General features: G+C 43.0%; 5 protein-coding genes across 15 annotated transcripts in view; 3 read left to right on the plus strand and 2 right to left on the minus strand.

Moving 5' to 3' along the window:
• Positions 1–525: 525 nt before the first annotated feature.
• Positions 526–2926, minus strand: LOC118510590 (protein CNPPD1). The gene is made up of 4 exons (XM_036052591.1): positions 2707–2926; positions 2305–2595; positions 1917–2039; positions 526–1842 (listed from the first exon to the last, which is right to left on the minus strand). Exons 1-4 carry the CDS (start codon positions 2743–2745, stop codon positions 997–999), a joined length of 1299 nt encoding a protein of 432 aa, XP_035908484.1. The 5' UTR covers positions 2746–2926; the 3' UTR covers positions 526–996.
• Positions 2927–2952: 26 nt separating this feature from the next.
• On the plus strand, positions 2953–4030 carry LOC118510592 (ATP-dependent Clp protease proteolytic subunit, mitochondrial). The gene is made up of 2 exons (XM_036052594.1): positions 2953–3103; positions 3174–4030. The coding sequence occupies exons 1-2, from the start codon at positions 3062–3064 to the stop codon at positions 3807–3809; spliced, it is 678 nt and encodes a 225-aa protein (XP_035908487.1). The 5' UTR covers positions 2953–3061; the 3' UTR covers positions 3810–4030.
• Positions 4031–4146: 116 nt separating this feature from the next.
• Positions 4147–5948, plus strand: LOC118510593. Its single transcript, XM_036052595.1, has 4 exons — positions 4147–4995; positions 5068–5232; positions 5295–5456; positions 5524–5948. Exons 1-4 carry the CDS (start codon positions 4918–4920, stop codon positions 5695–5697), a joined length of 579 nt encoding a protein of 192 aa, XP_035908488.1. The 5' UTR covers positions 4147–4917; the 3' UTR covers positions 5698–5948.
• A 3684-nt stretch (positions 5949–9632) lies between these two features.
• Positions 9633–10660, plus strand: LOC118513231. The gene is made up of 4 exons (XM_036058777.1): positions 9633–9853; positions 9927–10131; positions 10194–10334; positions 10452–10660. Exons 1-4 carry the CDS (start codon positions 9674–9676, stop codon positions 10604–10606), a joined length of 681 nt encoding a protein of 226 aa, XP_035914670.1. The 5' UTR covers positions 9633–9673; the 3' UTR covers positions 10607–10660.
• The window catches only part of LOC118513230 (protein limb expression 1 homolog), a 39967-nt gene continuing 35811 nt past the window's right edge, over positions 10654–14809 (minus strand). For 6 of the 11 annotated variants that reach the window (XM_036058771.1, XM_036058770.1, XM_036058769.1 and 3 more), the window contains 3 exons: positions 13459–13622; positions 13163–13356; positions 10654–13017 (listed from right to left, as the gene is read on the minus strand). In XM_036058771.1, coding sequence (XP_035914664.1) covers positions 12651–13017; positions 13163–13356; positions 13459–13622 — 725 coding nt within the window. In that variant the 3' untranslated portion in view covers positions 10654–12650. Of the gene's footprint in view, positions 13018–13162; positions 13357–13458; positions 13623–13796; positions 14268–14809 lie in introns of all 11 variants that reach the window. The other 5 variants (XM_036058776.1, XM_036058775.1, XM_036058772.1 and 2 more) reach the window with 1 other exon arrangement.

Raw genomic sequence — 14809 nt, forward strand, 5'->3', positions numbered from 1 at the left:
GATAGATCTGTATATCCGAATATTTTATTATTGAAAATGGAATGGAAGACAGCCAAATTCTGGCGGACACATCAATATCAACACTCCATCTCGACTAAGGCAGACGACGCCTCTTCTGTCTAAAGAGACTTAATGGGAGAGATCGTCCGGCGCCATTCTTATGACATGACCGGTCCATCGTATCCTGAGGAGTCTATTTTTTGCTACACATCTTACACCTCACAAACCTCGGCATTGCAGTGGTTGCTCCTCATCTTCCTCTCGAAAGCGCCCTAGACCTTCTTGCTTCAGAAGTGGTAGGACTTAAATATTCTCTACTCCCTGGTAGTCCTGGTAAGTGACTATGCAGCCCTTAATACCTACGAAGAGCTGCCTAGAATGGAGCTTCTGCTCAGATATGTGCCGCATGGTGAGTTACGGGTCAGTGGTTGATTTTCGTCTCGGACTCTCGCCACCCTTATTGCCGGCTATCCCTGCTGTGTTATAATTTTCGGAATAGAAATTCACACCGTTCAAATGTCTAAATTTGAATAATCAAGTTTATTGCAAAAAGCTTTCAACAGATTAAATTAAAAAGCAGTAAAGAACTGATTCGTTTATGCGAATTCAATGTAAAAAAGAAATAATTATTAGTGTATATAATTATTAGATTCGCTTGAAATAATGTTAATTGTATTGTATAAGTCGGGAATGAATCGAATGAAAAGGTACAAAAGATTTTTCGATTAATTTTGTTTCCGATGGTTGAATTGGCGCCAGCTCGTACAGCATTTTCCCATTGACTGATTTTAAGTTTCTTTTAACGAAACAATATCAGTTAAGTATGTGGGTTAGCCTATGGTCTAATGGCGTAGTGCAGCAACATGTTGCTATTTTCGCTAGACAACGTATCTCCGTTGTGAGCGTACGCAAACCAAAAATTGAAAGTTGCTGAGCAACACCGCTAAACCATTGGCTTTGTGTTAGTCTAGCTACTGTGGGTAAGTGTGAGGCTCGTTACAAAAATTTCAATAAAGAACTGAAAATATCGTACGTCTTCTTGTAATGCTTAAATATCCCGTCGTTATGCTCGTGCTCCTCACCTTCCACACACCATTTGCTGTTGCCGATCAGTGGAATGAAGCAATCGTACGAACAGTTGTGGGCTCCGGCACTGTTCAGGTCCATCAGTGTGTCATTGGATTCGACGGTCGCGTCTCGCTCCGACTCATTAATCTCGTGCTCGGAATGAATAAAATCTATCTGCTGAACAACGTTACTACCACCGGCCGGGTCGAAAATGAAGCGTATGTTGCGGTAACGGAAGGGCGAGAAAACTGACGCTTCCGGTGGTTGGTTTGTACTGTGCAAATTTCGATCGATCGGCTGCCGTTGCTGTCCGAAAGCAAAAGCAGTTTCGCAGTCTTTGAGGGTTGCATTTAGCTGTGATGCGGCGGCAAGGGTGCCACCATCGGTGATGCAGTCTTCCATAGTGTTTGTGTCGTCAGCAGAACTATCGAGCAGGCTGTCTAGTGGGGTTTTTTGGGTAAGGTTACAGCGGCTAGAAACGTTACCGCTGGCTTCGAGATTGGTCGATCCTCGATACAGCAAGTTGCCCGGGAGATGTAGATTACTAGCTAGCAGAAAGGCTCCGGCAATGGTCATTACGCTGGCCGTGTAGCTTACCGCGAGCACTGTGCTGTAATGTATTAGCTGTTTGGCCATTGCAAATGAAGGTAGAAAGTTGATAAGCTCGGTATACGTCAACCAGCCGCGGGTAAGGCCTTGCCGTTTGGCAAGAACCTTTTCAACCGATTTCAATTTTTCAAAGAAATCGCGCTTAGACACGTACGCATTCCAATTCTGAAACGAATATATACAAAACGGCGCGCATTAATGAAGCATCGAAACAGAGATGCATTGTTCGTGCCATTTACCATTGCGTCCAGGAATTCCAGCTCCAAAGCTTTCATTTGATCCGGAGTCATATTTCCATACTCAGCCCAGGCACTTAGATAGACGTCCTCATCGTAGCCGCAGTAGAATTTTGTGGAGACCATCTAAAATGTGAAAAGCAAATGCAAAACACAATAAACAAACTATGTAGAAAACGAGCAGGGACCGTAGCACACGAAAGTCCGGCAAGCGAAAGTTAAGCATCGGAAGAGAGAAATTAGCGACTTTCTTTACGAGTAGTGAAGCGTGAAGCGTTCCACAACGCAAAAGCAAGCCAACACACATTCACAGAGTGGTGGTCGTTCGAAGTGAAGCGAAAGACTCGTTATCAATTCATTCGCAAAGAAACTACGGAACTATTGCACTTACCATTGATACTATAAATAATTCCGACGGTGTAATGCGGCGAACAAAGGTCGGGTCGGTGGCGTTCAGTCGATCGAGATAGATCATAGCCAGAATGAGTGAGCATGGCGTCACGGATAGATTGCCCACAGTCGCAAAGTTCAAGCGACTGAGGGAATGGCCGCGATGCGTTTCGGAAAACACATCTGCGGCGTAGTCCGCCAGCGGTCGGCTGATTTTGGTACATCGCACCTTGGACGAACCGTAGTAGAGCGTTTTCTTGATGCGATCGAGAAACTCTTCATGATCTTTCGCCTGCAAGAAGGGAAGTAAACACGGCACAAAACATGACCATAATTAGACAAATGGAAGAGGAGGGTGGCACCGTCACTAGGCGGAATGCAGATGCATCAGCATTCGTCGTACCTCTGTGTCGGTGATGTTGGGCTGTTCGTATTGAATCATCGTGCACTGTTTCACTGTGCAAACAACACCATTGGATAGGAGGTAACTTATGCACCAGGTACTGCAGTTTCACTACAAAAAGCACAATATATTTCACGTTCAACAATCGCCAGAGAAAAACACGCTGCCACCACCGATCTTCTGTCACAATGAATGCGCAAACGCGAGGTTGGATCACACCAAACCAATCTGACAGCTGCGTTTGACAATCCGCGACCACCGTCATGTCGGCCATGTTGAGCATGATTACGAAATTTTGTTTACATCTTGTATCATTGCTACCTCGTCAGTGTTTATTATCGTAAGAACATCCACAATGAATAGAATAAAATCGTTTATGCCGCTTTTATCGACCGTAGTAAGTATCCGTGATTTGGATTAAAATGTTTTTTCCGTAAATTGAGACGCGTCGTTTACCCTTTTTTCAGCGCAATCTGCATACGACCAACAAATCATTCCTGAATCTTGTGCCTATCGTCGTGGAACAAACCGGAAGAGGCGAACGGGCGTATGATATATTTTCTCGCCTACTGAAAGAGCGTATCATCTGCCTGATGGGCCCCATTCACGACGATTTGAGCTCGTTGATAGTAGCACAGCTTTTGTTTCTGCAATCGGAAAATGGAACGAAACCTATTCACATGTACATCAATTCTCCCGGTGGAAGTGTTACGGCCGGCTTGGCAATCTACGATACGATGCAGTACGTAAAGCCTCCCGTAGCTACCTGGTGCGTTGGTCAGGCATGCTCCATGGGCTCGCTACTGTTGGCCGCCGGTGCCCCGGGGATGCGCCACTCACTGCCAAACGCACGCATCATGATCCACCAACCGTCCGGCGGTGCACAGGGACAAGCGACTGACATCCAGATACAGGCGGAAGAGATCCTCAAGTTGAAAAAACAACTGACGGAGATTTATGGAAAGCACACCAAAACGTCGGTGGATGTGCTGTATTCGAAAATGGAGCGTGACACTTTCCTAAGTCCGGAAGAGGCGCAAACGCTGGGCATTATTGATACGGTGCTGGAGCATCCTCCATCATCGACGGAAGCTACTTCGTAAACCTTGACGAAAGGCAGTTAAACAAAAATGTTTGTTAAATGTTGCAGTTTACTGAGCATGAGGGTAATAAAACAGGTGAAATGTAGGAATTTGTTTCATTTACTGATGTTTCTTTATAAAATGCTTTTATTACTTCAAGCAATGAAAATATGATTTTTTCTAAATTTTCGGTAATCTTTGTAATTGAACCTGTTATAAATAAATTTGTGTTTTCAACGAAACTTAAACGACTTATCAAATGAGAAGTTCCTTTTCGTATATTTAAAACTAAAAGTAAAATAATTCGTTTCACATCCAATAAATAACAGGGGCTAAAAGAGATGTGCACCGGTCTTCACACGGTATGGCCGAGTGAACTGGGGCCGTCTATACGCATCACTGAATTTCCAGATATGGGTTCATCTACGCCAAGGAAGCCAAATATCGCAGGCCTAGCTTAGAGAATGCTCGAGGTTGTATATAACTAAAAGAAGAAAATGAAACACGTGACTATACTTATATTTTATGAAAGTGAAAAAATACTATGAAGTTTTAAAACAATACAAAAGAAGGCATATAAGATTGGCACTGCCAACGACTTGATAACTTTTTTTTTGAAGCATTTTGCACAAAAAGCCCAAAACGAGGAAGTTAGTACTGTGATCTAATTCCCTTTGACTTAAAAGTCTTTTATTAGACAAGATTCTTTGCACGACGATCACTCTACGATCACCAGGTTTCTTCATAGTTACGGCTCTAAGACTTCTTGGTCAATGTGGCCCTTGTGGCCTTCCATTTTCAAGCGGCCACTACCACTCGTTCGTTCAAATTAATCCCACTAAAGGCATTCATAGCCAATAGCTTTAATAGATTTAAAGTCCCACGCAAATGTTTGTGCTTTTCATGAAAAACACGGTTACACGGTTGGCTATTTTGAATCGTCACAAATCATACAGATAGTAATGATGCGTGACATTTAATTAAAAGCATTACCGTGAGAGAAAAAATTACCAAATTGCTGAAGATGGTATCGTACCTGTTGTGGATCGCTGATTACAATTCCATCGAATAACTAGTAACGCTGTAGCCAATTTTTGTTCAGTTTCATTCAGAGACCCTGCTGATCAACATGCGTTCTGTTAGCGTGTATTATATGCTAGCTGTTGCTTTCCTAATTTCTACTCCAGTCGCCAACGCAGTAGGAAGAGTAAGCATTACTATCAACTATAACTACCCTAGCACGGCGCTTACAAGCATCCTTACCGTTGTTCCATTATAGAGAAGTAAGGAGCTAGTGATAGAGAAAGCGAAAACGTGTCAAACCAATAAAACCGATTCGTTTTTGATCAAATTTACCGTTCCGGCCAACTTCTCTTCGAGCAACAACGTGGTACATTTTTATGGGAACTTTTCCGTGTTGCAACAGATTAGACCGCCGCTGGAGGTAAATGAATGCATACTTGTACCGTGTTCCGATCTATGCCTTAATTGAATTGAATTACGCAGATCACGCTGATAGCCTATCGTTGTACGCTCGATTTGCAAAATTGTCAGCGTTACAATGCGTTGCAAGTTCCAAAAATTTGTTCCTTCCTATCCGACACCAACTCCTTCTGGTCACCGTTTGTGCGAAGCATCCATCCAACAGTGAAATGTCCAATACAGCCGGTATAGCGATTCATTTGATCGTCATGCGAGGAATCCTTTTTAAATATTTTTCTACTATTTCTCGTAGGCAACATACGTCTTTAAGGATGCAGAATTGGATTTAAGCTTTTTCACCAGCTTTCCATTGGATGGGTACACCTGGCAAGTGACGATGAAATTGTACTCCACCGCCAGTACACCGAAGAAGGAGGTTTTCTGTTTTGCTGCTCAAGCAACTTTGAAGAGAGTGCGAAGTCCTTAAGCAAAGGTTTGGATAATATAAGCGTACGTAGTAATCTGTACTGCATCTGTGTGAGAGTGGAGTAAAAATGGATTTATGTACGGTCGTAAAAGGTTTTGTGTAATTGTATGGAAAAAGAGTTGATAATATTTAAAACTCAGACGAGCAATGAGAGAAATTTTGAATAGTCGAGTTTTTATCATACCAATGACTTCCTATGGTGGCCTTATCATCATACAATTTTAATCAACGAGTTGCAGTAACTGCCCAAACAATGAAAAATATTCTAGACAAAAAGAAAATGGAAAACCTGGCGGTTTATGTTTGAGACAAAGCTGTCCATATGATAATCACTAATAATCTCAATTATAATCGAAATCTTCCATTAAATGACCTTGTTTAATATCCCAGTATTGAAAAAGAAGTTATATCTGAATGGTAAATCCCATCAAGAGGTGGAAAAGTGAAAAGAATTATAATTTGGTGGGTAATTGCTGTAAAGCCGCTTCAACGACGATCACAAATACGATCGATCGATCAATACGATCAAATATGTTATCCATTAAGCTATCTATTTTAATGTTATTCTCATCGTCGTTCAAATAAATAAAGAAACAAATTTAAAATCATTCCCCGTTTTCGTCACATGCACCAACAAATGTATCCCCAAAACGGTGCCCTCCGCATCCGCATCCGCAATATGGGTAGTTGGGCAGCAATTAAAAACGGAATGCTGCAAAAATAGTGCAACGTATCGGACCCCGTTGCATCCCCGCGCTTGCGATGAAAAACTAGTTTTTATCTGTGTGCAAAATGAAAGCCAACCCTTTTCGGGTGCACATATGCATATTCATGAAGAGAAAGGTTACAGTTTTTCACATGAACCAAACCGTAAACCATTTACTGTTATAAAGGTGGCTGAACTCTTCTGCCTAAGGTGCGTGACAGGATTTCTCAATTCGTCGTCCTGAAACGCATTTTGAAGGGTGGGGGGACATTTTTCCTAAAACGCTCACATGATATTTGTGTGTGGAAAAAAAACAGGAAGAACACATACACCAGAGAAAAAAAACCCACACAACAGAAAATATTGCATTAAGTATTCTGCGCGGGACGAAACCCAGCCCAGGTTGGTGTCCCCGGTTTGGCGTACGCTCTTAAGAAGCCCTCTTTTGTCGCGAGAGTTCTGGTGTCTTGGCTGGTGCGGATAGGAGTAAGGGGGCGGTGTGGAGCTGAGAAGAAAAAAAACTTGAAATGTGTTAATGAGCTTTTCATCCAATAATAATGATGGCTTTTCCCACAGATCATTCAACGAAAATTCTGCACCGAAGACAGCGTTCCAAAGCAACAGCAGCTTCTGTAGAGTGAGGAGTTCTGTCTCTGTCCTCGTGAAGTGTTTGCTTGGTACGTTTTTTTCGGCATCGAATGCCTCATCCCACCCGAGAACACCCCGTTCCACCGCAACCGATGGGTATTGGAAACGAAGAAAGGAACGAGAAAAACACACTTCGGCCGGGCGGCCGGCTTTGGTCACGTATTTTGGCCGGATCGCAAGAAGGGCCCGCGCACGTCCACAATGTACAGGTTCCGAGTTCACAAATTGTAGCCGACCGAGTCGAGCTGTTTTACACTTGTCCGCGCTGTATAAGGATGTGATCGGGCGGACAGTTTGGCGGCTGCAAACTTGTTGACGAAATTGGCCATTTTGGAAGACAATTGAGCTCGCCGAGCGGTGGCCGGGATCAAGTGCTTAGGGGGCACGACCTCTCTCGTAATTAAACGTGATACATTTATTTATTTTAGCGGCCTGGCACTGCGCAGGCAAACGGACGGGAGTCGAATCGAACGAGCAGCGTACCACCGATCAAGCGATTTGCCCAGGTTGCCAGGGGAGACTTGGAATCAGACAAGTGCTGCAGGGGCATTGCTATCAGGCTGTTGATTAGCGCAGGTCATTGCATTCAATGATCTGTATTACTCACATTTTGCAGGGTTAATCATTAATTTTACTCAAGATGCTCTGCAATGTCTATAACGATAAATAATTTTCAATATATAAAAAAATTGTAACTCCAAAACGGAAACATGTCGAAGCTCTCCCGGCATCTCTACCAAACCCTGCACTTGACATGCACTTGCTTTGCCGCGAGACGAAGCCATCGCTGCTGGTTGGTTCGCCAAAGAAAACGAACCGAAAATGTAAGGAATAAAAATTAAAATTTTAAATTACGAGAAAGACTTTTTGCGTCAAACGCTTGTTTCTCGGTAAGGGAGGAAATTCCTGCGTTCCTTCCGTCACCAGTGCGTACCGTGCACATACGTGCAGCGTACCCCGTTGGGTCATTGCGTCGGGGTTACGATGCGATGAAAGGATGATTGGTAGAGATGGTTGTAATGCGTCGCGCGAGATGCGTTCTTCCTCTGCTGGATGAGGAGGGCTAGTAACGATAGAACGATGAGTGAAAAGCGACAGCAAACATGGACCAAGCATTGGTAAACGGGCAAGAACGGACAACAAAGATGATGCACAGGGCTAAAGAGGATCGGTCGGTCGTTCGGTGTTGCATGATGCTGCACAAGTGCATAAGGCAGTTGTGGTTGTCGTCATTTTGGGAGTGCGTTTAGAGTGTACTTGCTCTCGTAAATCGTTTATCAAAATTTTACCACGCATCATTCCGTGCGCTCTATTTTAAAGCATTTAAATAATTTTATTTATGGGTACGGATAATTTTCTTAAGGTTAATGTGCTTCAATTTAATAAGCTCCATCTCTGTTTGCTCCACTGCTAACACAAACAATGAAATAAAATACCTTTGGAATCATTAAAAGACAAACATTAGTGCTCCATCCGTTCCATGCTCCTCACGCTTTTCACTTCCACAAGAGATCCCCACCACTGTTTGCGATTTGATATGATGCATCAAAATGCTGCACAATGCCGAACATTCGCAGCTGTAGATAATTAAATAAAATATATGAATGCTTGTGTGTTTATCGTCCCGGACGGCCGGACGCAAAATTTGTAGAAGCGCAGAAATGACAAATGTCGGCGCTTTTATACGTTTGTCCCGGCCGCAGGAAAGTCTACCGACGCCGAGTGCCGAATGCGCTTTTTTTTGTTTTGGTGTGTGTGCTCCGGGTTTTCTTTGAATTTTCGGAACAATGTGGCAACAGTTAAGACATTTGAACGTACCCATTTCGGGGCAAGGGGCCAGTACGAAACAATTCGGCAGTTGGTTGAGACGGTACGAGGCAGTGCCGTCAAATGTACATTTAATGACTGCCAGCGTTCGTTGCCTTCTTGGAGTGCTTTTGTTGCCATCCCGCTAGAAGTTCGCTAGCTGCTGCTTCTGACGGTGTATTGGGTCTATAGAGCTGATTGAATTTTATTGCAATCAGATGCAAAAACACCAACCAGCCTCCCGTCTGCCGGAACTTTCCCACCGTTCAGTGGATTCTTTTTGGGAAAGCGATCGGGCAAGAGGCGATCAAATGCAACCCTTCAAAGCAATTGGACGTTTATGTTGTGATGTTTTGTAATTAATGCACAACGGACGATGCGTTGTGTGTGCGATCGCCAGTAGCAACAGATTTGCAATTAAACTTTGCTTCGTTAACTGTGCTGTACGCGTTCAACCAAACGTCTAGAAAGTGCTGATGAATGATTCCAGGGCAGCGTTTGGACTATAAAACCGGTACACCTCGTTTGTCAGTGAATCTGTTCCCGAAAAAAAAACGAACATCATTTGGTTGGTTTTCGTGACAAGATCGTACTGTTCGATGCAGTGCCTGTGTCTATTGGCATCGGCATCCCTGCACAGCGCAGGGTACATTGATAAGCGCAAACCCGCCACCAACACGTACCTTATCGATGAGGCGATAGATGTGCATCGGTTAAGCGTTTGCGCTTATAAATTAGCGAAAGCTCGCAACAATAGTACAGTGGTCCATTGCCATCGAAGCGAGTAGAGGTGCATCGACTGGTGCTTAGCTGAAAATGGAATCGATTGATACGAAGGAACCGCGCAGAGAAAAATTTGTGTATCACCTGGAAACATGTTTTAACACCATCAACCATATGCTGATAGGGTATGTCACGTTCTATCTGTCGTACTACTCCTACATAAGAGGCTTTGGAAAACTGTTCACATGGCACATTTTCTTGTGTTCCGTCGGAGTAAGTAAATTGCTGAAACAGGTTCGTTCATATAAAGCTTCTTCAACCAAATCTCTCCCCCTTTTTTTAAAAGTACCAATTCTTCATGGCTGAGTCACTGTTGACACTCTACTCGCAAAACTCGTGGACGAATCGCTACTCATCAAACACCAAACGCCATTGGCACTGGATTTTGCAAGCGATTGGCTGTACGGCAATTTTGGTTGGCATCGTAATTGAAATCTACATAAAAGAGGATGCCGGACGAAAACACTTCCGCTCGGACCATGCCATCACTGGTAAGTTAAAGAAATGTCGAGAATGTTACCCTTATTTCAACCGCCTCTCTTCCGTCCCGCAGGCCTTGTTTCACTGATCTTTATTGGATTATCGTTTCTGAATGGTATCGCAGCGATGTACACCGTCAAGATTAAGCACATCATTCGACCGGTTTACGTGAAGATGTGCCATTACCTGACCGGCATCGTCGCATTCGTTATCGGTGAGTGATGCTTCCGGATGGCGAAGATAATCTTCGTCACGTTTGGTCGATGCGGATCGGCAGCCACTTCCTTTGGGCGAACCTTTTTGAGATGTTGTTTTCCTTTCTCTATTCCAGGCGTTACTTCTTTGGCCCTAGAGTACACACCGCGCATGATATCGTTGCAGCACAAAAATATGCTTATCGCATTCACCACCATTACGACGGCGCTTACACTGGTCGGGGTTTGCAAAACCATGTTCAATCAGTTTAGAAATTTATGCAAATCGTAAAAAATGAGGCAAGCAACATCTGGGGAAAAAAACAACACGACCAAAGATTATGTTTGTATTAAAATTCATTTATTTGTCACGCTACAGGGAGCTCTTTACACAATCCGTTTTCAATTACAAAATACATAACGGAGAATGGGGTGGTTGCTGTTTTGTAGATGTTGCGCACGAGCGTGAATACTAGTGTATTATATAGTTTCGTAGTGTTTGCATACATGGGTATGGAAATGGAATGATAAACGGGGGAAAAAATAAAATTAACCTTCTGCAGCTACTTTAAAATGTCCACCACAAATTCACGATCGCACATTATGCTCGTACTGCTGCTGCTTTGAACTAATTTCAACCGAATTTCAGCACATGAAGCAGATCGAAATGGGTGGCAATCACCTTTTTTGTTATGTTAGTTGCTATTTTATTATTATTTTTTTGTCCATTTGTGTATGCGCTGTTAGCAGTTCGGTTTGCTGATGTACTGTGTATTGTTTTGCCGCACTAAACGTATATTAATTAAATTTAGTTAAACATAAGAATCACAATTTCTTCGTTTAGATTTGTTTATTAGATTTTTTTCAATTTCATCGTTTTTTTCTTTTCGTTTTTCTCTCCCTTGCTTCGCTCTTTTTAACACGTAAATCGACTTACGTTTCATTCAATTAAGATTAAAATTTGGCCGAAAGTTTTTGTTTTGTTCGCGTTTTGTTTTGTTTTTTTCCTCATTTTTGCTTTTGATCCGATATAATAAAATTTGCTTTTACCTAGCTTAGTCAACGTTAGATGTAAATAAAACCGTTTCGTTTTTTGTTTCGTTTCGTTTTTTTTTAAATAAATAGCGTCATGACGAAAAAAATAATAATAAATTTTGCTTTTGCACTTTACCTAATCTTGTCAAATTTAAAAATCACATTTTTTGTTATTACCTTCAACATGCATATGATTAGCGCAATCAACACAATGTTTTTGTTTTGTTTTGTTCTAAAAAAGGGAGAAGAATAATAAAATAAACAAATAAAACCAGTCTGCAAAGCGTGTAGCGTGTGTTAGGGGTATAAAATAATAATAATATTTTAGAAAAAAACCGTTTCAATAATGTTTTTGCATAAACTTATGAAAAGGCAATAAAATTCGTTTACACGCATGCACACTCTCTCTATCACTCGCTTTCTCTCTCTTACACACGCATACACACACACACACCATGCACACAATTACTGTGTCTTATTAACTTAGAAGATCGGAAACGCTGTTTCGATAAACGATTCCCCCCCGTTGTCCGTACTGACTCTGTTGTGATTGTGCTCTCCAGTTATGTACAAGTCGTTAAGGAATGCTGTCGTTCATTGCTGTGTTAAAATGGTTTGAATGGCCTTAGTGGGGAATGCTAGAACACAAAAATCATGAATATCGTCCGGCTGACAGTGTTGTACTCGAGTTGTGATAGACACCGTGAAGGTTTAAGCACATTTTCTAAGATCTGCAACGAAGGAGGTTTTTATCGATGTCGATGCTTTTACGTGAGAATCTCCTCAGCTACAGAAGGAGAAGAAATGTAAGCTGTGTAATGTAATGACTGCTACGTCACATAAAGAAAGTCCTAATTATAGCAAGCAATCTAGATATGTTTGTAACACGTGTTGATCTGTTCACGCCTTCAACGCGTTGTGTTGTGCGGCCGTCGCCTAGCGTAGCACAGCTGTATTGTTGTACAAATAAAAATTGCCGTTCGAAACAATAAACGTATCCGATAGCAAACAATAACAAATCGTATAAGCAGCAGAATTGGCGTTTCGGGAATGATCCCGTCGCGCACCACAGCGCATCTGCTTCATTGCATTTTTGTGTGTAAGCTAACGACGATAAGCCCCCGGAAGGGTTCCTCAGCTGCACCTCGATCGTGCACCATGTAATGAAGTTTATAAAATTAAACAAAAGCCTAACAAAAAAGAAAGACGTTATAATTAGCTTGCTGCATATGTGTTATGCGACCGGCCGGTACAGAACGGCCGGGATCAGATCAGATGGCGGTGTGTTGTTGCATGTTGCTTCAACTGTTGATGTTGCTGCCACCGGTAAGCTGGTTGTGCGCCATTTGCAGGATGTCTTTCTTCTCCTTTGGGAACCGCAATTCCCGTCCCGCCAAACGGGCAGTCTCTAGTTCTCTCTCGGCTATAGCAAGCTCCCGGCTGAGCAGGCCCGGGTTTTCGTGCTCGCGCTCAATCCAGTCGAGCGCCATCTGCTGGCGCATCTCGTCGTCCAGAGATCGGTTGGAGTAGTGGGCGACCACCTCCTGTCGCGAGCATTGCCTTTCGCGCATAGCTTTCAGCGAACCGTTCCAGTGCAGCAGCTGAAACACGGTCATCAGCTCCTGGAACTCTAGCATGGTGCGACCTTTGTTGGTTTCCAGCATAAATCTAGTGTTTTGGGAGATGCAATATAGACAACAAAAAAAACCATATAGTTAAGCGAATTGTTTGTTCACACACTAAACTGTTCCCGTGGACAAGCAATCAACTTGAAAGGCTTGAGTGTTAAGAGCAATACAGTGAGTAAAATTACCTGAATGCGCCAATGCCGGTATCCGGACCATCGTCCTCCTGGTTCTGATCACCTTTGAAGGATGCGCGCGCTTCGGTGACAGCTTTTTCGATAAAATCATCGCTGATACGCCGTGACGGGTGTTCGTTGAATACCGAATTCATTAAAGCTATCTTCGCGGAGCTTCGGCGAGCCTCTGCTTTCGTGGGGCAATTCTGTAAACAGAAGGACATTCAAATTTGTAATGCGCAATCACAGCCTATGGTGCAGCTAGCGTGTAGCCAATGAGATGCGGTGTGACTGAAAGGTTACCATACCTGAAAACTTCCGAAACAGCTTCCACCGGGCAGGGTTACGTAGCACACGTACGGTTGGCTGGTTGACGGTATAGATTCGTATATCACTAGAGCACCATTTTTAAGATCAGCTCCACGCGCTGCTTTCATTTGCCAAAACTCTTGCAGTGCTTCCACGACGTTAACTGTAAGCAGATAAGCAGATAGGAGGAGCGCTCGAGATTAGCACACATTTGCAAAAGCTTAAATGGACTTAAACACTAAAAATATATTTCGTTTTTTTTTTTGTTGTTGCAGTTATTGCCCGATATGAAAGGTGAAGCAATATAAAAGATATCGCAAAGTCGTCTAACGCTTACCACCATAATCGCCATCATCGTACAGTGCCGGAATGTGTGGAATGGACCAAATCGGTTCTTCCGGGTAGACCATCATTTTTGCAGTGGGTGAAAATGGCTTCCAATTTGTAACGAAACACAAGCCAACCTACTCCTGGTCTGAGCTGCGTGCTGCGAGACCGTTAGTGCGATGTGGGTGGACTGAATGTCGACGGGTTTTTAGCTTTAAGTTTGGCCCACTGTCTTCTACACTTGCGTTCGCTTGAGGTGTTTATTCGATTGGCCCGTTAATGTTTGTCACACTTGAGCGCTAGCTTATTCCGATGATTTGTATCGGTTGTACTGTTTCTGAATGTTGGATTTATTTGTTCATTCAGAAGATGAACTTCTACCGGGATCAACATCACACAAAATGGGCCAGTATGGATCGTTCGGCTTTGTTAGTCTCTGACACAATTAAAACACTTCAATACGTTTGCTTCGCTTTATCTTCTGTGTTGAGCGTAGGTTGAAGGGAAAGAGAGAGAGAGAGAGAGAGTTAAAATAATATTAAGAATTTATCCACCCTCATTAGCTTAAGCCAGTGCCTATCTCAAGTGCCTAAGAAGCGCATTGATTGTGGGTTGAAACTATACTCTTGAGTGCGTGTATTTCGGCGTAAGAAAATCCGATCCACGAAACGCTTTCTGAGTGCGGCTGTATGGTTCTTGGGCCAGAATAAGAATCATTCAGATGCGCACTGTAAAAGCATGATGAGTGTTTTTGTTTTCCAAAGGAAGGGAAGAATTATCTTCTTGGCACTTGAGTGGTCCCGTAATTATGCTACCAAGTGGCCAAAGCTTCGAGGCCGCTTCCGGTGTTTACTTTAAGCATTTTACAATGTTTTTATCCCCCCCCGCTTGTTCACCCATTCTTCCTGCAGTGATTTCGTATCGTTCTTGTGCGTTCCAAAATGAGTCCAAAACTAGGCACCGGTTGGGCATTCAATCAAGCGCATCGTAAAAGCAAGCCCAATCTTCCTCGAAATGTATCTT

This window comes from Anopheles stephensi, chromosome 3 (genome assembly GCF_013141755.1).
Source record: "Anopheles stephensi strain Indian chromosome 3, UCI_ANSTEP_V1.0, whole genome shotgun sequence".
NCBI lineage: Eukaryota > Metazoa > Arthropoda > Insecta > Diptera > Culicidae > Anopheles > Anopheles stephensi.